Source organism: Lepisosteus oculatus, chromosome 16 (genome assembly GCF_040954835.1).
Source record: "Lepisosteus oculatus isolate fLepOcu1 chromosome 16, fLepOcu1.hap2, whole genome shotgun sequence".
Taxonomy (NCBI): Eukaryota; Metazoa; Chordata; class Actinopteri; order Semionotiformes; family Lepisosteidae; genus Lepisosteus; species Lepisosteus oculatus.
The window spans coordinates 10921336-10944644 of NC_090711.1; the positions used below are offsets into that span (position 1 = coordinate 10921336).

The 23309-nt window shown below is 37.1% G+C and overlaps 1 protein-coding gene across 1 annotated transcript; it reads left to right on the forward strand.

The window, feature by feature from the left end:
- The first annotated feature begins 7296 nt into the window (after window positions 1-7296).
- On the forward strand, window positions 7297-20859 carry cbln4 (cerebellin 4 precursor). The gene is made up of 3 exons (XM_006639425.3): window positions 7297-8413; window positions 14669-14785; window positions 19110-20859. The coding sequence occupies exons 1-3, from the start codon at window positions 8117-8119 to the stop codon at window positions 19305-19307; spliced, it is 612 nt and encodes a 203-aa protein (XP_006639488.2). The 5' UTR covers window positions 7297-8116; the 3' UTR covers window positions 19308-20859.
- The last annotated feature ends 2450 nt before the right edge of the window (window positions 20860-23309 follow it).

Sequence of the window (23309 nt, forward strand, 5' to 3'; positions counted from 1 at the left end):
CCCAGTGTACCTGAATTATTGTTAATTTCGCCAAAACTGTGCCAGAGAGCAAAGAACTCATATGCTTCTAACTATACCAACTGCTGAGGTATATCCATGGCAAAATCTTTACAAGTTGGGGGTTTTGATTATTTATTTTAATTACTGATTTATCTGCACAGTCACATGGTGCTCAGAGCAAATAAAAGAGAGCAACATTTACATTACAGTGTATTTCATGTAAAGAGCTGTATAAAAGTATCAGGTTTCACCATTGATCCATCACCCTGTCCAAGAAAACATAAAAAACTTTGATTTGTCCTTGTATATTTATCCTACAAGTTCAAACCCAAGATTTATTTTCCCATCTTAATTCTCTTGTGTTGTTCCACTCTTCTGCTTTATTCTTCAGCAGTGTGCAGGGGTATATCCCTTGTGTTGCAATGGAGGTCATTTTATTGTCTAGTCTAGCTGGCCTCTGAGATCAGCAGAAGAGATTGTAAAGTAACAATATTCAGAAATGTATTGTATTCATTCCTCTTAGCAATGCATCAATTCTGCATAATGCTGTCATCTAGTTTTTTTTAACTAAGAATGTAAAAGACTGTAACTTTTTACTTACATTGTAGAGTGTTCCCAGAGAGCCTGGATTGTGCTTCAGGCAAGTCTTCTGCTGTACGGTACCTGTCGCAGTTTTCTACTGAAATGTCAAGCTCGGTACTCATGTGAATGGTTTATTTCAGAACTTTTCTCAGCATCACAGGAAAGTGTGATTTCATGCTCCTATCACTTTACAAAAGCTCCAAGATTTAATTATTCACATTGACCTTCTAGTGCAGAACACACAGTATTATACCACATTAATCTGAGAATTAACTTATCCTTCAAAGGAAGGAAAGCTTTAAGTTGGAAAAAGAGAAGATAACTGGGGAAACAAAGAAATGCACAGCACCATTTGCAAAAGTAAGAAAAATGAGGAATGGGTGATGCACACACAACTTCCCTGGAAACTTCCCTGGAAAAGGATGTTTTGGGATGTTTCCCTTTTCACAAAAGTTGGATAAAAGATCCTTTTCCCTTTCACAAAGCTGCTAATGGGCTAAGGGAAAAATATAATTGTACCTATGTGTTTCAAACCCCTTTAGTACAGTACAGTTGTACAATACAGATACACTGTACTATATCAACCCAGTTAAAGGCAAAATAATGCTTGTTGGAATTTCAGCTGTGCCTGTTATTTCTTTTGTAAACAAAGTGTTATATTTATATACAGTATCTCTTGACTCCTTTCATCCCAGAATCTTTAAGAAAATCAAGTAGGAAAGTAACATTTTTTTTATTTCTCAATGTTCCTCTTCAGGACTACCTTTGCTTATTTTACAAAATCCATCCTGAAAAATGCAGTGACCGATGTCTTAGGAATAACAAGTAAAATGACAAGATGGAACATTTTAATATAATTAAGTACCCATTAGCTGCTGTTTTTATTGTACTATTATTTATTGGGTTTTATTGTTATTTGTATTGTGTTTCATGTAGAAAAGTTTTACATATTAGTAACTAACAAACCAAATATAACTAACACCCTTTATATATTGGTAATATTTAACATTTTGCTTGTCATGTATTTGCTGTGCCCAAACAACAAGTCTGCGACAGTGAAAAGTGAATACTGTATGTTGCTCTTTTTCCACATCACTGATGTGGAGAAGTGTGATAGTTTTTAACATGGCTAACTGCAATCCGATTTGTTACTCATCTCCCAGGCTAGCTTTTGGGTCTCAAAACCAGGGATCATTAACATTTATTTTCTTTCAGGAATATGTATTTTTCTCTTGATTTGCGGAGCAATATAACAAGGTTTGAAGAGTCAAATAATGATGATCCCGACAGACATTCTTGTAAATCTATTCCAGAGGATTATTAATTGGAAATATAAAGGCAGCTGTTCTTACGGGTCGCATTGGAATTCCTGTTTGACTTTCTAATGTCAGGTTTTTTCTATCTTCAAGAAAAAAAAACACTTTAGGGTTGCAAATGCCTTTATTAATGTTTTATAAATAGAATATATTAATGTACTGTAGTAAAGTGACTACATATACAATACAACTACAATAAAATGACATACATGTGATGATAACTAATCTCTAACTGTAGATTTGTTATAGTACATTACACTAACAAAACCTAAATCTTGACCAAAACTGGAATTATACCCTTAACCCTTCAGTTATGGACAGCTAACGTTTTTATAGCAATAGATTATAGGGTAGATGTGAAATATCTGTCACGGCCACCGCTCATCGGAGCTCTACCTGTAAACAAGTTAACCAGCTTCAGGGGTTTCCAAATTACACCAAACATCGCCACAAAAGTTAACTAATCATCTCCTGCTGTTCTTCATGATCTCATCACCAGTTCACCGCATACTTAAACCCTCACTTCACACTGCTTTGTGCCCAGTATTAGTTTCTCCTCTTGAGAGCTCCTACCTTGCCTTCGTAATCTCGCTTTCTCTCCTTCTGCTACCTCTTTGGTTTGGGACTTTCGGATATCGTTTTCGACTACCACTTTGCCTGATGTTTCAGATCATAGAACCTGGCTTCCCTTCTACCTCAACCTGTTTGACTGTCTCTCAACTTCCCATAGGATCCTAAAACTTTTTTGGCTGGTGCGTCATAAGAAGATCCCCTTTAGCTGATACATGACAGCATGTCTAGCACATGAAAACCTGAAGCCAAAAGCCTATCTTTCTCTCTGTAGCAGCGGTTATACCCTCAACCCAGTTGATTTTGTTTGGCCGGTTATGCTCATTAACCGTCTTCTTTACCAGCGTCCCAACATGGAAAGTGCCTGAGACCTCTACCAATAATATCCAGTCATAACCTAGTGTATACTCTAATGAAGTATGTACTGTAGGTACTGTAACAAACTCTCCCTAAACGTTTTGTTTTTCTCATTCTTAGTGCTCACTGTTCCTAGAAACCTTGATAACGATAATATCTTACAAGACAACATCTGACTGCTCAGACACTGCCTTTATAGGGATCTGGTGATTCCAGATGCAAGCAAATCACTGACTTTGTGAGAATGTGAAAACCCTGACTCATAATATTTTATAATATTTTTCACAAATTAAGTGTCAAGTCAACATTTTGGACAAAATGGCAGTTGCTAAAAAAAAGCAAGGTTAGATGTTCGGTCATTTCAACAATTTTGGAGAGAGGAATATCGATTTGTTCAACATCAAGACCATGCTGTTTGTGATCTATGTTGTGAGGATGTTGTTTGTCACACATCAAGTGTCCAATTATTGTACATTTTCAGAAACAACACAAACACTTCAAGGATATGGTGGACAAGGCTGAGGCTATCAAATTGATAATAGTAGTGTGAAAATAAAAAGAGGTGTCTTCAATTATTTCTGTTTAAGTAAAAATCAACCACAGAAGCAAATTATAAAAATTGCACTACGTGTTGCGAAACATGGAAAGCCTTGTACAGATGGGGAATATACAAGAGTCTTTTCTTAGTTGTTCAAAATTTTTGTTTGATGGTTTGCCCAACAAAGACACGATCTTGAGTGGTAAAAGACTTACCTGCATTCTATTACATCTGTGGAGAAATGCGTAAGTGAAATGGCCAACAATGTCAACAAACCACAGTGTGAAAAGGTCCCTCTTTTTTGATAGCATTTCTGGGGGTCTCCACATGGACTGTAATTGTGTCTTCCCCAGATAGCAGTGGCAATAACCTCTCTCGGTCAATTTCAGTTGGCCAGGTACGCTCATTAACTGTCTTCTTATTTACCGGTGTCCAGACCTGGAAAACGACCAAGGCTGCTAGCAAGTTTATCCTGCTATAAATCTTCTCTGATTTGTAGTGCTTAACGAAAACCTTTATTTCCAAATTGTCTTTTTAAATATTTACTGTCTTACTAAACCGTAAGGGTCCATGAAAAGACAACCTCTGACTGCCCCCTGGAACTGCTTTTACAGCGACCTAGAGTCTCCAGGTGCTACCAATTCAGTGATTTCCTTGTGAGAATCTGAAGAATGTTGATCTTCTAAATGAGATGACCCCCTCGGAGAATTCACCCGTGTTTCCAACCTCTGCTTTGCTACACACAGGCATTGCCATTAAAATCTATTTTTGCAAGATCTTGTGACTCAGAAGGAATTCAAGAAGAGCATGCTGCCTAAAAGCCACAACTACAGGGAAAGATATAGCTGAGAGTTTTGTTAATCATTCTGAGGAAAGAGGAATTGACTTAAAATATTTTCTGTAATGACTGACGGTGTCCCTGCTATGTTCAGAAAACAGGAGGGATTTGTAAAGATCATTGTGCATGACATTGGCCATCCCAATAGTGAACTTTCATTGTATTTTTCCCATCTACAAATAATTTTGCATCAAGATTTTGAATTACTATCTTAATAATGTAATGCCTACAGGGGTGAAAATCTTGAATTTCTTGTTGTTAAATCTGCCTTGAGGCACAGGTGGTATCAAACTCTGCTTCAGGAAATGGACAGTGCGTTTCGGAAAAGTAGTGTGGACCCTATGCATAACGTCCAGAGATGTTGTCGAGTGAGCAAGCTGAGGTCTGTAAGCCGTAGGTAGTCGGACCAGGGCAGAAGTACCAAAGTAGAAGTGGAGCTGTGAGGAAACTGAAAGTCAAAACCAGAACAAACAGTAGAAAGCCAAAACCGAAACCAGGGTCAGGAAGCCAATATCCAAATATTGAGTCACAGAATAAACCCAATTCTGAGCAGGCAGATGTGTGTGAAGCAGCCTTAAATAGGCTGAGGTTAACTGACTAATTAGGAACAGTACTGGAATGTGAGGTGGAATGATGAGTCCTCCGTGGGCGTGGCGTAGCACAGTGTATGCAAGGACATTCTGCTTCACTGAAATGTTCATTGGCTAAGCTGTGGGAAGGTTTTCACATGCTTTGTGAATTGTATTAATGCAATCTACTGTAGATCTTGTTGTCTGAAAAAGGTCAAAACTACCCCAAACTGCACAATGAAACTAATGTTTCTCGCTGATGTCACCACACATATGAATAAATGGAACCTCCATCCGCAGGGTCTAGACCAAGCTGTTGTGTCTTCTCGAAACGTGGAAGGCATTTCTTGCAAAACTTGCCTTTTTGTTGCTCGGGACATTGACATCTCAACTTTCTGCTGTTTCCAACATCTTAAAGAAATTAAAGAAAATTGCACAAACCATGTTGCTGAGTTTGAATTGCACTGTACATGCAAGAACTGGCATCGGCATTTTCTGTCAGGTTACATAATCTCCAATATTTGGGCAGAATATTTTCTTTTCTGATTAAACCAGACAGCTCTGAAATGAGAGACATGGATTATTTAGTGTTTCTGTGGATGGGTGTTGAGGATTTTAAATGGATCTAATTGAATTGGAACTGGAATTCAACTGAAGTTCTGGAATCTGTGAAACACACTGTAGGCTACTGAAAGTGATCACAGCATCTCTATCATTGCCTGTTAGAAATCCCTGCCAGTGAAATTTGACCTTTTGAAGAAAGTGGCATATTCACTGCTCTCAGCATTTAGATGAACATACTGTACCTCTGTGAACAGGTATTTTCACACATTAAGTCTATTCTTTGTGCCTCCTACAGCCCGACAACTGAAAACTTGCCAGTTGCCTCAAATGTCAAGTTAAGAGCCTGATATTGGAGAACTCAGCAAGGGAAAGCCAGGGCTAGCATCACACTCAATGGTAAGACATGCTTATTAATATATTAATTTGAGATATTATTATATTTTTAATGATAAAGTTTTAGTAATCAAATTGTAAGAAGGGCTATCATTGACATTAAAAAGTTACTGTAGATTGTATAGACAATGTTGTGGTTATTATTTTGCATTTGCATATATAATAAACCGCATGTATACAATATGATTCATAGTAATAATAGAACATATACAAGTGAACTGTAAATCATCTCTTAAAGGGGGAAATATGTTGGTGTATTCCCCTATTATTGCTGAACTTTTTCTTATTCTGCCTATGACTATGTTCAGTGTGTTGGACATGGTTTTCTTGTTAATCCCATATAAACCCCTTAAAGTGTCCACTTGCTTGCAATTCCAGGGAACGTGTCAGAGTAGTAAGGATCACTGATCTCTGCAGCCAATACGGTCTACACAGCATATTACCCTCGACCTACCACCACCTTAATTCGTGATAACGTTCACACTGACCTCTCCATGTCGCTTCACATTGATTCAACCTTGATACCTACAGTATGCTTGACACATCTTACAAGCCAACACATTGTTAAACTGGGTTCATGCTTTTCCCCACATGAACCCAGGTCGAATAATCTCTTTCTGAGCTCCCCGTTTATTTTCATGTCGCACCCTTTCACACCTCCCCGCATCTCCAATTAGACGTCCTCCTTTTACGCATGGCGCTCCCAGGACAGTTAACTGACCTCTCCTCTTTTCCATTTGCTCCACCCCAATCTTTCTCTTACTGTATGTCTCTGCTCTTTCTCCCTCTCCTGTACACACCCAAGAACCCCCAGTCCAGACGTTGTTAGTCTTCGCTTTTCACTCTCCGTGAAAATGACCTGTGATTCTTCCCGTGTTCAGATTGATCATCGTTCTAATATCTTTTTAGGTCTGAGTCTAATATTCAGCACTTCTCTTCAGTGTACAGCTCTGCTTTTATTACAACTTGCAAAAGGAAATAATTACCATTTTATCGCGATTTTTCATGAATTAAAAATGTTCAAAATAACATCGTTACTTCCCTCTGCACGCACAAATTGTGCTCCAGGCAAACGTTCCTAGAAATGAATGATGTTTATTTAACATTAGAAAGTTCAGTCCTTTGACTCCAGAGTCATTTCCAGTGTTAAACGATAAACACTGAGTATTTGATTAGAAGGTATAGATATTAATCCACAATGGTTTTATTTTCACTTAAATTAATCCAGTTATACATATTGGTTCCAGTCTTGTATCTGTTATAATTATAGACCACGGGCCTGGACTATAGGGATTGTTTTCAGTGATATTATAGGTTAAAGGGCAAATAAAGAGAAATGGTCTGGTGTAAATTCCTCTGAGAAATCATGAATCCAATAGTCAGTGCAATCTCCCCTCTCTGCTTCAGGATTGTACTCATACAGTACTTCACAAAGGTTTACGTGACAAAAAAAAGATAGCCAGAAGTTTTGTATCGCGCCAGCTATTGCTATTAAACATCAATGTGCAACAGGGCCGTAGCATCACTTTACATACAGTAATGTGTTTGATTGATCGAAGCTGGCACGCAACTTGCTTACAAAAGCCTTATAACATTAAGCAGAATCAGAACCTATAGCGATGCCTAGTAAAGCAGTTACAGTGTGTGATCGGAGCGCAAAGATTTATTTTATTCGATACGCCGTCGATCCTGGAGTTCTCTTCGCGTTGTTTTACAGTACATAGAAAATATATTCTAATCCGATATTTCTCAAGAGACTAATTTTACACAATGGGATATTGAAGATTATTAAATGGTGTTCAATCAGTGCATTTGCGCTTGTGTGAAGGAAACGGCGATTAAGAACTAACCAGAGACGAGAGGGGTGCAATTGGCACCTCTTGATACAGAGTTTTAAATGAATTAAAGAATGGGTTCATTAATATGAGTTCAGGTAAATTGAACGGCTTCGTGACATGACACCACGGGGAATAGCAGCTAGCGAATCTCAATGTGCAGAAGTCCCGGCAATGAAATCAGACACAGTGTAGCTCTCTGCCTGGCAGACTGGAAAAGAGCTACCAGTCTGTAACCCCTGCAGTCAATATCGCATTACATCCAGATTACACCCAGGCTGGAACAGGCACGGTCGAAATAATCTGATCTGGAAAGAAAAGGGAGGTAGAGACGTGGGGAAATCATGGCAACGTCAAATGTTTTGTTATTTCTCGATCTAGAGCATCAATAATTCACCTTTGAGATTCTCGATGTCGCAAAGAGATTGCTAATTTGGCTCCCTTCATTTTTCTAGCATCAAATCTAATAAGAAACGGGACTAGTGGCTTTCAGCTGGAGTACCGGAAAAACAAAAGGAACAAGACTTGGAAACCAGTAGCGGGGATCGCTTACAATGGTTTTGATAATGCTACTGAGCAAGGCTATGTTCACGGTCGTGGTTCTTCTAATCGGGTTTTCTCTGTACATCGAGCTTGTCGTGGCTCAGAATGACACGGAGCCCATCGTCCTGGAGGGCAAGTGCCTTGTGGTTTGTGACTCTAATCCGGCTACAGATTCCAAGGGCTCCTCATCCCCGCTCGGGATCTCGGTGCGCGCAGCGAACTCCAAGGTGGCATTTTCAGCGGTGAGAAGCACCAACCACGAACCCTCAGAAATGAGCAATAAAACTAGAATTATCTACTTCGATCAGGTAAGGCACATTGGAAGTCTGAAGGGAATTAATGGGACTGCCTGCATGAGGCAATAGACAGTTTCCCTTGTTTTCATTTTTAAACCTGATCCCTGAAGTTGTCTGGGAGAAAAAAGTTAAATCTCTTGGGGCTTTTTTTAACCATTAGGCTCCACTATCTTTAGAATATCAGAACATACTGTAGATGTATTGTATTGTCATGCTTTGGACCAAACAACACTGGCTATTTTTTTCTTTATTAATGGAGAACCCGTGCGCACTTTGTACTATTTTGACTGAACAAATTATCCGTAGTTTGTGTATCATACGGATATACATAACTGAAATGATACTAATTTTTATTCATCTCTGGCTAATAAATAAGACTTTCCAGGTAGCTGGAATTATTTCGTGGAAAACGCGCAACTGTTGAATAGATTAGACCGCAGTGTGATGATAAATAGATCATCGTTTTGTATCTACAGTATATTGATTGCTGGAATAAATGTTGGTGAGAGCAGGCGAAGTTTGTAGAACATCGTCACGCTCTGATATAAATGACTTGCATTTCGAGGGATTCCATCAGATAGCACATCCCCGCAGGACTAAATAAATGTCAGTGCGCGTTTTATGGACCATGTAGAACATGGAGCCTAAATGGAGCGGGAAAACGAAGCGAGCCGAAATAGGGACTACATCAAAAACAAAGCAGAGATGAAAGATTAACTTCTGTGCATGTTTTTGGTCTCACCTGTCTCACCGACACTCCTTTATCCGCTAGTAGACATACTGTAGAGTACGTTTCTGATGATAAGCAAACCAGAGAATGCAGTCTCTCAATGTTATGTCCAATAAATGTATAATTACAGTACTTGCAGCTTTGCGTGCTTGTGTTAAATTAATTGATGCACTCATTTTGCGTCACATTAACGTAATGCTCATTAATGTTACCCATGGAAAATGTCTTTTTTTACGCACAGAAACAGAAATCGTGAAAAGCAAAAGCAATCGACTAATGTTAAGATAGTGATGAGTTGTGCTTGTCTGTTCGTTTCTAATAACTTCAGTTTGTTTACGTTTATGTTTCAGTTATACAGTACATGTCAGTGTTCTTTTTTTCTGTCGATATGGAAATATGTAACGATGCGCTCGTTACATTTGGCATTTTCCAGTAGTCAGAATTATATAACTTATTTTCTTTAGCTTTTTTGTACATGTATAGAATGTATACCTGCTAATGTTCGAAATCTGTATATTCCGTATGCGTTATTAAAGAAAAAAAATACTTCATACAGTATGTATACAGGCGAGGTGCGATCTAGGCCCTTTGTAATTACCAGATTCATTACCTAAACTACAGCCCAGTCTTTATTCCTATTCAGTTTCTTTTCACTATAGACTAACTTTGTGTGAGCTAAAGGTGTTGTTTTAAAACTTAGACGTACAGTAAGCCTCTTCAAAACCAGTTACAGTATGCACAGTGCGAATTGACGTATTCTGTACTATTAAAGTTATGAAAAGGTTTCGTTAATGATATGATGTAGTATGGACTCTGTTCGATATAGAAAGGGCTGTTGAACCTATTGATGGCTTTAAGAAGTGGTGATTTCGTACATTGATAGAGAGCAAGAACGGGGACAAAAATGAAGGTTCAGTGTGTTAGATTCTCGTAATGCTGTTGTCTCAATTCACATTCAGAATATTGCTACTTTACGGGTCCATGCATGACTTTCTAATAACCGCAGTTTGTGGTGGTAATGTTTCCTTTCAATTATGCACGTCTGCGATGCTTAACTGCGTTATGCAAACAGTACCTTGGGCACGGTAGCGCTCCTCTGGGCATTTTTTGACTGCCACGCTCGCTGTGTTCCCTTGGCGCATTAAGTCAAGCACCCAAACCTGGCGCTCAGCGTAACAGTTAAGAAACCCCAATGCGTTTCGACTGTATCACCCCAATACTGTATCACAAACAACCTAACCTGTCACAGAATCCTTTTTAATACTTAATGTACCTGTATCTGCATACTTTAAAGAAAAAGTGAGTGTAAAATCTGTTTAAGCAACTTTGAATGCCCCAAAGCCATCAGCATTTTATATCATTCCATAATACGTACAGGTATATATTGTAAACTTGATTTTGTAATATACAGTAGCTGATGGTTAGTTTAGCGTTACATAATGTACGGTTAATAACCGAGTATAATATCTTTGGGTTTACCTTCATGGATGTACTGCACATAAGCCATTTGTAAGCCATTTCACTCGCCGCACACTCTACCATTAAAAAAACAAATCCTACCCATATTAGCTCAAAATAAGAAAAAAAAAAGGATTTCATTATACCAGTTACAAGCCTATACAAATTATATTTTATTGTTTCTCACTGAAAATGAATGTTAAATTCAAGATAATTTTTTAACTAGTCATTTTAATTCTTATTTGTCTATTAAAACGGTAGAACGGCAAGTACTGTACTGTATATGAAAGGAGACCTGCGTTAGCGCAGTGACAGACAACAGACACTGACATGTCATGATTGTATTGCAGAGTAAACCGCAGTTAGCCGATTAAATATTGACAATAAGATTCCTCGATCTTAATAGTGCATCAATTATTATTTTTGCACTATTGTTTTTACTGGATTTTATTATACTACAGTATGTCATGTATACTAATAAGGAAAAATAATCTGTTATAGAAAATAAACTTGTAGAACATGTACTGTATATTATACCATTAAATACTTATTTTATGTAGGTTTTGGTGATGGAGTCTTTGAAATAGCTAAAAAAAACTTGGTGCATTAGTCATAAAAATGTAAGTTTAAAACATACAGAAAACCAATTTCATTTCTCACATTTCCTGGTCCCTTATTTGGTTCATCTGTTCATTTGACTATTTTTTCAGGTTATGTTACACATTGATATACAGTATGCCCTAATGCAAATAATGGTTCTTTTGCTTTAACCTTCTGAAGCTTCTGAATAAACATGATTATTTTTACAAAATGCTGCATAACTGAGAATTCAAAACTGGGATGCTTAACTAAATAGGAAGAAACAACTTTTTTCTAACATGATTGCGTTAGAAATTTAACCATTTTTTTTGTTAAGATAGGCAAACAAAAATCCAGTTTGGTTTAAATGAAGAGCATTTGCATTCAGTAATGCTGCGCACTTGTTGCTAAATTTAGGTCAGCATGTTTAATTCATTGTGCCTCTGAATGTCCTCAGATGAGTGCATGCAGTGCACTGCCAGACGGGCACTTTCAAAATTAAATAGGAAAGTGTTTTGTGTCAAAACCAAGATGCCAGTCATCAGCTGTAGCACCAAATCTGATCTAAACGGCCTTGCCTAATCTAAAATCGTAGCAATGGGTTTAAAACTCCTTTCACTCCAAAGTCACAATTAAAATCAGCTTTTAAGAAAGAAGAAAAATACAAAAGAGTGATCAAATGGGGTGCAAAGGAATGATTGATCAAAGAAGCGAGATTTAGAAAGAAAAAGATGAGGTCTGGTATCACCAGGGAAATCTAATTCCAGTTATTACTCATGTTGTCTATTGGCTTCTTTCAAAAGAAAACTGCATTGCACAAAACTCTACATACCAAGAGAAATCAGCTTGCCACTGACAACAGGATAAAAAAACAGCTAATTATTTCCCAGAGGGATCTATTCCATGAGAGCTATCTGTAAGGATTGATATTCTGAACGTACTGTTAAAAGTGAATAATGATGTCACAGCAGATTGGAGGCAGAGGTGTAAGTTACTAAAGAGTAAGGTTACCCATTCTGATAAGGGGTACTGTACTGTATATTCAATTTCAATTGCCAAGTATGAGAAAATGTCATTCTTGTCAGGGATTGACTTTTTAATCTGCAATTCAGATGAAGCCAATTTCCCATTAATACCTAGGAAACATTTATTATTTAAATTGACAAATGTAAGTGTGTAGCATGGATTGGAGCATGTAATGGAGACAGATAATGTTCCAGAGATGATGCTGTGATAGAGTCTTTGGAAGCACCCTGTAGGTATCATGCGCCAGCAGGCCCGTTATACAGCCGATCCAGGAAAGATATGAGAATTTACTTTAATTAACCTAAGGGGGCTTTAAAAAGGTGAGATTGTACAAACCCAAAGTGAAATTTAGCCAGGATACTAAGATTATCACCCCTGCCCTCACACTGAAATCTTTCATGACAAAGTAGCCATAACCTTAGTTAAGCATCTCATCTTAATAACAGCACCTACAGTACTACCACAACATCTGGTCCCCATATTGGGGTATGGATGTTCACATTCTAATCTTAAGGAAAGAGCTCCAACTATTGGTCCACAATCATCAATTGCAGTGACAATCAGTCTTGCATCCCAGTACAGGTCAGGCCTGGACTTGCTCAGCTTCCAAGATCTGGTGCGATCTAATTTATACTCACTGGCTTAAAAAGTAGAACTCCCCAGACAAATGTACAAGCTCTCTCAATAGTAGACAACAGGAAGCAGGCTTGAGGTGCCTGAGCCAGATCTCTATTAACTTCTGGGGTTTTGACAATGCAAAGACTGAAAACTGGCTGATCCCTTGCGAACCCTCATTTACCACCTCAGCTTAGTGCAATGCAGCTAGAAGATAGAGATGATAATAATACTTGCTTTCTGGACACTCCACTCAAAGCACTTTACAGGTGATGGGGACTCCCCTCCACCACCACCAATGTGCAGCATCAACCTGGATGATGCGATGGCAGCCATAATGCGCCAGAATGCTCACCACACATCAGCTATCAGTGGCGAGTAGAGCAGAGTAATGAAGCCAATTCATAGATGGGGATTATTAGGAGGCCATGATTGGTAAGGGCCAATGGGAAATTTTGCCAGGACGCCACTGGGGCATTAGACCCACGTGGACCACAGGGTGAGCTCCCTCTGCTGGCCTCACTAACAGCTCTTCCAGCAGCAACTTAGTTTTTCCCAGGAGGTCTCTCATCCAGGTACTGACCAGGCTCACACCTGCTGAGCTTCAGTGGGCTGCCAGTTGTGAGTTGCAGAGTGATATGGCTGCTGGCAGATAGGATTGGAATGCAGTATTTTTATAACATTGTGGTTTTCGTTACTCCCCGCTCAAGCACTTTTTGCTACTTGTTGCAAGGCCCAACATTTTATTTGGTAGGGTGTTTCAGTATTTATTTGGTAGGGTGACTGATTATAACCGACCTCAGTTTAGTTCTTTTGTTGTTGATGTAGAATCTTGCAGGTGCAGGTTTTAGTCAGTAGCTCATCATTTCAATAATACAAGGACCTTTAAACAATTTCAAACACGAATTCAAATTTTGGAACTGGAAGAGGAACAGCACATCTCGGCTTCTGAACCACAGAAAAGAAAATGATGTGTTATGTTACAAATGAGTTTAAAATCAGATAAATCAGTACTTACCAGTTGCATATGTACATTATTACATTCTTTTCTATTATTGATTTTATTCCTTGTATTATTTGGCATTCTAAGACGCACTTGCGCTGAAATTAACATTCTAAAGCCTTAATTTAAACAGAATAAACATAAATGAAAAGATTCACAACTTGCTGAGAAGTCATGTCAGAAGAATGTCATTCTTCCCAGCACCGGGGCCATCAAATGTGTCATTTGTGGGGTTTACACTGCTAGAACAATCTTAGCACATTCCCTTAACAAATAAATAAAAAAGCATTACTGTCTGGGAGCTTCACGCCTACTGTAAGACCAGTTTAAACTCTTATAATTATTCAACAGTTTTAATGTCTTTAACGTATTTTCCTTTCTATAACCTGCCCTGGCATACAGACACTGTAGAAATCACAAAAAATAGTTTGTTCACATACTGTACTGTATATGAATTCTCCTTGAAATAAGAACCTCCATTATTCCCAGCACAAAATACCAATTGAAAACTCCTCAAATACCCATAATATATTTTCCTGACTCTATTTATAGATAGCCTGTGGTACAACTAAGGGTTTGGCATCAACAAAAATTTAAGAAAAATGAAAACAAAGCTGTAGATAGAAAAAAAGAATGTTAGCATTTCCAGGTTAATTTGGTCTATGTTTAGCTACCCCCGTATGAAACACTATCCTTTCTACTACAAATAATCTGTATTTTCTTCTTGAATGGTTGTGTACTAGTATACTGTACAGTGTTTTTCATTCTTCACACCCACTGTACCCTGTTGCTGTGTTTTCTCTTGTTGGCAGGATCGTGGTGACTCTGGCTCTAATACCATCTTTTTGCTTTGCAGATCCTTGTGAATGTGGGCAATTATTTCACCCTGGAATCTGTTTTCGTGTCGCCCCGAAAAGGGATCTACAGTTTTAACTTTCATGTGATCAAAGTGTACCAGAGTCAGACCATCCAGGTAGGTTCTGTGTTTCTGAATGTATTTTGTAATGTTAATGATCCAAAGGTCGTTTTCTAAGTTCCTGTATTCTGCTATAAATCAGACTAAGGAATACTTGAGCAATGCTCCCTTTGATTGTACTGAACTTGTATTTATCAATTTACCTTTCTTAAACATTGTTACCAATATTTATGTTGTAAATCAATATACTCATATTTACACTGTTTAGTTCCCTGTATTTTCCAAATACATTGTTTCTGTGAAGTGTTGTCAAACATACTGTGTACTGTGTACTGTGTAGTGCAGCAGCAGACAACAAGACATATTTTTCCATGCTGAAATATTCCAAAACAAAAAAATCTTACTGTGGTGCAGATTCTGCTTTAATAGCAAGACGGTGTTTATGACTTGTTTTTATAGTCTTATGTGTGAGTGTAAAGACAAGTCATAAACATAATATAGTGTATGAAGAATATATTCATTTATATATATTTATGATTGTATTCTTTGCACATTATCTAAACACATTTTCTATTCAAAAACAAATGTTGTTTTAAAAATAATATATGAAGAGTGTTGTGTATGTGTATTCACGTACCAGAAAATATATTCGATTAAACAGTATATAAAGTATTTAAGATGCATAATATTTTACGTACATTTTCTCAGATGTATTTTATATTTTATTCAATGTCAAAGACCCTGGGATTTATAGTATATGGACAATGGAAGTCATGGTGAGTTTGCAGTTAGTGCTGCATTCTCCCAGTTCTCGTGTCCTGGGTTCAGTTCTGGGCCGGGGCACCCCCTACAGTATGTTGAGTTTGTAAATATTCCCTTTGCTCATGTGGGTTGGTTTTGCTGAGCACTGAGGTTTCCTCCCACCTCCCAGAGACATGCAGGCTAGGTTAGGTCTGTCCCCATTAGCTAACTGAATGTGTCCAACAAGGGAGACACAATCTGGGTCTGTATGAAGCAGGCATTACCTTTATTACATATGCATACGGGAGCCAAAGCCGATGAAGCACTGACTCAACTTTTTGATACAAAAGGATGCTTTTTGTACAAAATCACAAACAGAAAACCCACCCAGAACAGTTCCAGTACAATTCCATGCCATATATGGTGTAAAGCCAAGGCTGCTAGCCTGGATATGTGATAAACTGTAAGAATATTCTTGGGTTCCTTTGTTTGTTGTTTAAGCAGACATTATGTACTTCTAGATTTTGTTAATCATGGCAATCGGGCGCTCTCAGTTCTGGTCAGGCTGCCTGCAGCTGGCCCTGCCCTTCATGTTCCAGGCATGTAGCTGGCTCACACTTGAGCTGCAGTTAGTAATTTTGCATTATTCTATAGCAGGATAGTTTTTAAAATTATGTTAGTACATTATTTACACAGTAAAAGCAAACTAGTGAAATAAGAGAGTGGAAAGAGATGTTTGATCCTTCAAGTTTCTCTAAAATTGGACAAAGTATCATGAAGGTAAACATGTTACCTTTGTCCATTGCCATGAAATTAATCATATTACAGTACCTACTGTGAAACCTGCAATCTTCTCTTTGTTTAGTAGACTCCTGTGGTCTGAATGGCACTTCTTGTTGGTAGCATTATCTTATCTGCAAACACCTGCCTGTATACCCTTGAGGCTGCCTGAATTGATACATTGCTCAGGTCTGCTATAGTATTTTGCAGTACGTAGACCAGTGGCCTGCAATACATACAGCCCTATTTCTTGTTATAATACATACATCAATTCATCTTTAGTAAAGTATAACAAACTGAGCAAAATTTCTGGTTTGCTTCTAGTGTACAGTTCTCAGGAGTCATGGGATGTGCAATGTGTTGGAACATTCTCACACCATGACTCTTTAAAGGAATTAACATATCATTACCACAGATTGTGAAATGGAAGTGTATTAATTTTAGTTTTGCACGTCTTATACTGTAGATTTAATTTATCTTCTTTAAATTATTTTCCTAATTTGCACCATCTCCTTTGGGTCAAGTCAGCATCCCTGGTCAGGTTTTCACTTGGTTCGTGACACAACAGAGTGGACAGCCGATCATTATTGTTTTTTTGCTGTACATGGTAATTACATAATGTTTAGCAAAAGTGGGACACTTAATTGATTCATGAATGTCTCTCACTTTTCAAACCCCATCCTGTCTCAGATCTTCCTTGTTATTATAGAGCCAGATGGTCAGCTTGCTGAAGTTTCCCAGTCTTGTCTTAAGAAGGGTGGCTGCCAATTTTCTCTATTCACTGTTTACATGCATTTAAATTAATGTATTCTTGTGGGAACGCGAAGGTGGACATTTTAAAATACTTTTCATGTTCTCTTAAAGAAATAATTTTCAGAGCTGATTTATTGCTCAATCTGTTTAATCAGAAAAACTGACTCTACTCTAGGTTCATTATAGCAATAGGCAATCTTATGTCTTTGATTTGTGTGAATAGTAATATATGGCCTGAAATTTCAAATATGTTTAATATCCTAAATATAGAGAACTAACAATAAAAATGAATGATTGATTCATTTTTATGCTTGTACATGTTAGGTAAAAAATACTTGACTCTGTTTCAAGTATGATTAGATTGTGTTTAATCATCTTTTCAGATAAATATTTTGTAATCATTTAATGCCTCTCCAATGTACTGTTCACTACCTAACTAAAGAGGATCTTTCGGTATTTTTAGTTGTGTGTGTCCTACAAAAAGTGAATCATTAATACTTGAAACAATATGATGCATTCAGTAATAAAATATCTGTACTTAATAATACATATTTGACAAAACTAAAGAAGTGGTCAATCATATCAAACCTTGGTGATCATTGCAGATCAGTTTAGGATTCCCAAAACCAACAAAAGTCAAGATGTACTGTAGCTCATATAACATTTCATGAAACAGATTACAGAGTGAGATTGAATCTAATCTATCTACAACACAATGCCATACTGGAAAATACTGTAGTTGCTTTGCATCTTACCTGTTAGCTTTTCTATTTACAGTTTGATATACAGTAATGTCCACAAATTTATAACATCAGCCTAAATGTCACAGGAAAAGCGCGAGTATACTAAAAAATACTAAAAAAGTATTTTAGGAACTTCTGTTGAGTTCTGCAAAAAATATTTTAATCAGTTTGATCAAATGATGATCTCCGATAACCCTAGTTCCCATAAATGAGGACTGAAGACTGCACTATTATGATTTTATTGCATTTCTGAATGAATACGTAAAGAACAAAATGCTCAAAAACTGCAGTATAAACAGACAATTATACAGTGAGATTAACAGGATTACAACAAATTAATTAACTCGAATATATAAATTAGAAGACCATATATAATATAGCTTTAAGATACTCAGTTACACTGACTAATTGTTATTTAAATGATTAAAACGTTGGTTGTAACTAAATTATACAACTGATCAGAAGCGATGATTAGAAGAGCTGTAGGTTGAGCAGGCCTGATCTGGCCACTTTCTAAAAATACGTGTGCCCAATGTGGCCAAATCTGCCTTGAACTGTAATTGAAAGCAAGGATAATTAGGATTTGAGATGAGCTTGACACCCTAAAGATCAAGACACCAGTATGACACACAGAATTGTAAATATTTTATGTCATTTGCAAAGAGTTTGGTTAGGCAGGTGGTGGTTTTTACTGCATTGAAGGTACTGTAAGTTGTCGTTTTAAAAGAAAGTGAGATGACAGTATGCAGACTGATTTAAAACTTTGAATAGCCTGCTTGCTGAGAATAAAGAAGAAGTACTGCAAATTCATAATATTGTAACTGTTGAGTATTGGACGTTTCATGCAGGTAAACCCATCCATCTTTGAAGAAGAATGGATTGTACCTGAGATGCACTGCTACTGAAGTATATTTGTGGTGGCCTTTTAAACATCAAAGTCACATCTACCACTGCATAATGATCCCTACTATCTTAGTAATCAGTGCTGTTTAGAACTACAGGCATACATTTTTTTCTGTTAAAATGAGGCTTATCTGCATAAAACATTTAATTTAGACATTAGATTAATATAAGATTAAATGCTAATGTCACGGATAAGGCTGGAGTTTTAACATAGCTGGTACGGTATGTTGGGTACTTTTCTGGGCCTTGTGAGTTACGTGCTCAGAGGTATCTGACAAAGATTCTAGCAGCACATTCTATAAAAGCAGCCCCATTTTCTAATAATAGGTTTGTTTGTTGAAGACCTCTTAAATTAATTGCATGTTTATCTTTGAAGAGTACATACAATAGAGATCTCTACTACTAGCCAAACACCAAAATCCTTTGCCACCTTTCTCCTTGTTGTCTTTTCTGCTGTCTAGGTAAACCTGATGCTGAATGGCCGGCCGGTGATCTCAGCCTTCGCCGGCGATAAAGATGTCACCCGCGAGGCAGCCACAAATGGAGTGCTGCTATACCTGGACAAGGAAGACAAAGTCTATCTGAAACTGGAGAAAGGGAACCTGGTGGGAGGATGGCAGTACTCCACTTTCTCTGGCTTCCTCGTTTTCCCCCTGTAAAAATATCAAATAAATCCCCCAAATGGGACTGCTCTACTACATTTGTAAACCTACAGTCAAGTCATCATTTTTGTGCAACTGACGAATTTCGGCAGCAGTTTGGATTTACACCAGTGGATGATATTTGATTCTATGCTGTGACTTTTGTTTATGACCTGCAAGAGGAGAAAACAGAGGGGAATATTTTCCTTCGGAATCTGAATTAGCGACATGACAAACACTGCTCCAGCCCAAAGCGGTATGCCCCCCAAAACAATCATTTGCTTGTATACTGTAGATATCTGTTTCTATTTTACCCTTGCCTTCATATTGGCCAATCTCCATGTGCAGCATAAGAGAATCTTCCATTCTTTGCAGTTTATCAAGGGGATGCCTGCCCAGAATACTTGTTTTCACGCATGTGTATTAAAGATCCTTTCAATCTGATCTTTTTAAAAATATTCTGTTTAAAAAACACATTTTCGGGAAACTGTATTTTCAGGTGCTCTCTCTGAACTTGTATTTCTCTCTCTCTGTCCTTTGGGAATATAGATTTACCTTCATTGTTATGGGTGGTACATTACCACAGAAGTGCTTGGAGACATATATCACCCGTTAATTCAATTAAGCCTCCTAGCGTACATGCTCTTGATTTCTGAGTAGTCCGTGTGAAGCATTTTATACTTTGAAATGTAGTCTGCAGGGCAACATTCTTCTGTATAGCTCTGTGTAGAAACAGTTCAGAGAAAGAATATTGCAGCAAAGAGCCAAGATTTTACGACTGTGAATATCCTGATAAGAAACAGGTTCAAGATTGGTTAGTTAAATTATCTTCCTTTTGTGGTTAAGAAACACTTTATCCAAGTTTTGAGTTTGGAAGTATTCTGGGATGTGCTGTAGTTTACTTTTATTGAGAGCCCTGCTGTTTTAAAACAGACAGCTTTGACATACAGACAACATGTCAACAACAGATTACCAAGCACAAAACAGAACAAACCCAAACACAGTAGTGCCTTGCAACTTTGCTTTCAAAATTAAATTGCTTTTAAATGCCACTTCAAAAACCAAAGGTTGTCCACACACCTCCTTTAGGAAAGACATTCTAAATGGTGTACAAATCTGTAATGTTTCTTTTATTCATCCATTTATTCTTTTTGTAAATATTTTAAAATATTTTTTCATAGGTATATTGAAGACTACAGTGACTTTAATTTTGTCATTTATTTATTATTTTGTCTGTTAAAAGGTGTTCTTGTTTGTATTCCCTTTGGCTTTATGAAATTACTGGTGTAGAAAATTCTTGTGAGGTTTTAATCGCAAGGTTGCAGCACACTAATGCTTCAAAGTATGGATTTTCTATTTGAAGGCACAGCTGGAGGCTCTAATATACAGAATACACTTAATATTTGCTTCTATTGACAAATTAACTGGAGTGAAATAAGATACTGGAAAAGACTAAGGATATGAAAAATTAGCTAGGTATTCATCATACCAGGATGACACATTTTTAAGTTTTAAGGGATTTCATACTAAAACAAAAGCCTGAACATTTTGCTGCTATTAATTTGATTTTGTGCACAATTATAAACATTACAGTAGACCTATTTAAAGTAACGCTCACATTTTCAATGGTAAAAAGTGAAAATTCCTTTCGTTCCCTTAAAAGTTGCCCTTCATACTATCCCTTTTATGCAGGCAACCTTCTGCTTCTTCAATCTTCAAGGACTCCATCACTGTAGCTAATAAGCTAATTCAACACTTTTCCTTTTGATGACCAGAACAGTCTAGAGATGCACCGACATCATTTTCATTTCATTTTGTGTCCTGAAAATGATATCGTCCAAAGATAATAAATCAGTATTATATAGAGCATTGGACATGACATAAACTGATTACAGTTAATTTGTTTCAGTTCCAGCAATTAGCAAACAATTATAAGTCACTGATCAGACAGGTAACTAATTTTATAGTACAGTACATTAGCCTATATCTACACGTTTGGTATGAGTATTAATTTGCTGTTAATCCAATCACAAAGCTACAGTACTTAGCTCTTATGATTTCTTATTCCTGTAGCATTTCAGGATGAAGAACTAGTTAATATTTATGCCTGCTCTATAATTCATTATGATGGCCATTTTTAAGTCCCACCCTAATTTTAAGTGGTATCCAAGCCATTTAATTATCTATTTATTATTGCAATTAATTATTTAGTAAAAATGCCAACTTCATAATATCCATTCCTCGCTTGATTCTGAATAGACGATGCTGATCTAGACGTTCAGATAATTGGAGCTTGTGCTTCTCTGTGCTCCCCACCTTGAAAAAAATATTTAAAAATCTGTCACCAATGGATTATAAACACTGCCTGTTATACGGTAATTAGATGAAATTCACAGAGCTCATTTTGTACAGTAGTTAGCAGAATAGTCTTTCATACATAACATTTTCAGAGCCTCCTTTAATGTTAAAAAGGAAACTAAAAAAAACATGCAAGCAATTTGCAAATGGGTATACTGATTAGAACAGGTACACGCAAGTGCTACTATTATAGTATGTTTCATTTTTCTTTTGTTTAGTTTGGGTGCTTTTTGTGAGGAGATTGCATGAATACTCCCTGTATTCATAGGAGTTTTTCCTATGTGCTCTGGTTTTCCCGACTCTTGTTTTCCAAAGACATGCTAACTAGGATAACTGGGATCTATAAATTGTGCATGAGTGCTTCTTTGTGTGTACACTATGATGGGCTAATGAGCTGTAAAGGGGAAAAGTCCTTCCTTGCACTCTAATAGTCTCAGACAGGCTCCACTGTGTCACAAAACTAACAACTTTTCTATTAACAAATAGAGTTCCATTGGCAATTATTGAGGCAGTTGTGCTGTATCAGTTTCTGCTTGTTCAAGAGGATGTGTGTGACAGATTTGACACAAAGTGAATTGTGAAATTAACTTTGGAATTTCAATTAAGTCAATTAACTAACAGTAACTGAGAAAAGAGAGAGAGAAATGCTTAGTTCAGAGAGTCCTCAGTTTGAGTTTTACAAAAGGTTGTTTCAGAATACACTGCATGCTTTCTCTTGCAGTTTTTACATGTTACGCTGGAGCAATAGAGCAATCCTCTTAAAGAAAGAATCTGGACAACAAGTCCTTAGAGAAAGACTGTGAATTGGTTTGAATTATAAAGGCAGTACTAGAAGAAAGCTTCATCAATCATATTTTTCCGAATCCAGGATTATTTTTGCTCCAATTTTCTAACGTCTTGAAAGTTTAGTGTGTCACTGGATTGTATTTTTGACCACGATGCCATTCTGTTGCCTACTGTACTGTATATGAGAAGATGTTGCTTTCAACTAACTTTGCTATGGAAAAAGCTACAACAGCTAATTGACTGAGGAATTATCCACAATGATGATAAATCTACTGTAAGTAACTAAAATAAATGAGGAAATAAAAAAGATTTTTGTGGGCTGACTGCTGGAATAATGCTTGGGATAATTAACAGGACACTTGAGTGAATTGCTGAAAACATCATAACCTTGTAATTAGGATTTCACAGTAGATTGGGATGATTTATTAACTGGAACTTATTGCTCTGCTGAACTGTTGGAAACATGAAGTTCTTGTGCAACGACACAGCCACTCCATCACACAATCATAACTTCTCAAAATTATGTTTTCGTACTATTTTTTTTTTGCTGTTTAATGTACAACATGGTCCTTCTCCAGTAAAATCTAAAGGATCAAACGTCAACTACCATGCTTTCAGCTGGTAAATGAAATCTGAACAACATATATATATATTACATCTCATGTTTGTGTCTGTCAGGCTTGTGCAAGTGAATCAGGATTGTTTTGGAAAGCAATCTGACCACTCTATGTATGTTAAACACACACTATCACACTGTTTTCCATCAAATGGGTGGTATTTATTTAGAAGGAGCTGAACCCAAATTGTTTGAACATTTTTGTGACTAGCTAATGAATGTTGATATATTTTGCACACATTTTGTTTCTTGGTAAAAAG

Coding starts and splice junctions, on each gene's coding strand:
- cbln4 (XM_006639425.3), top strand. CDS start 8,117: ATGGTTTTGATAATGCTACTGAGCAAGGCTATGTTCACGGTCGTGGTT. Junction 8,414..14,668: donor GAATTATCTACTTCGATCAG/GTAAGGCACATT, acceptor TTTGCTTTGCAG/ATCCTTGTGAATGTGGGCAA. Junction 14,786..19,109: donor ACCAGAGTCAGACCATCCAG/GTAGGTTCTGTG, acceptor TCTGCTGTCTAG/GTAAACCTGATGCTGAATGG.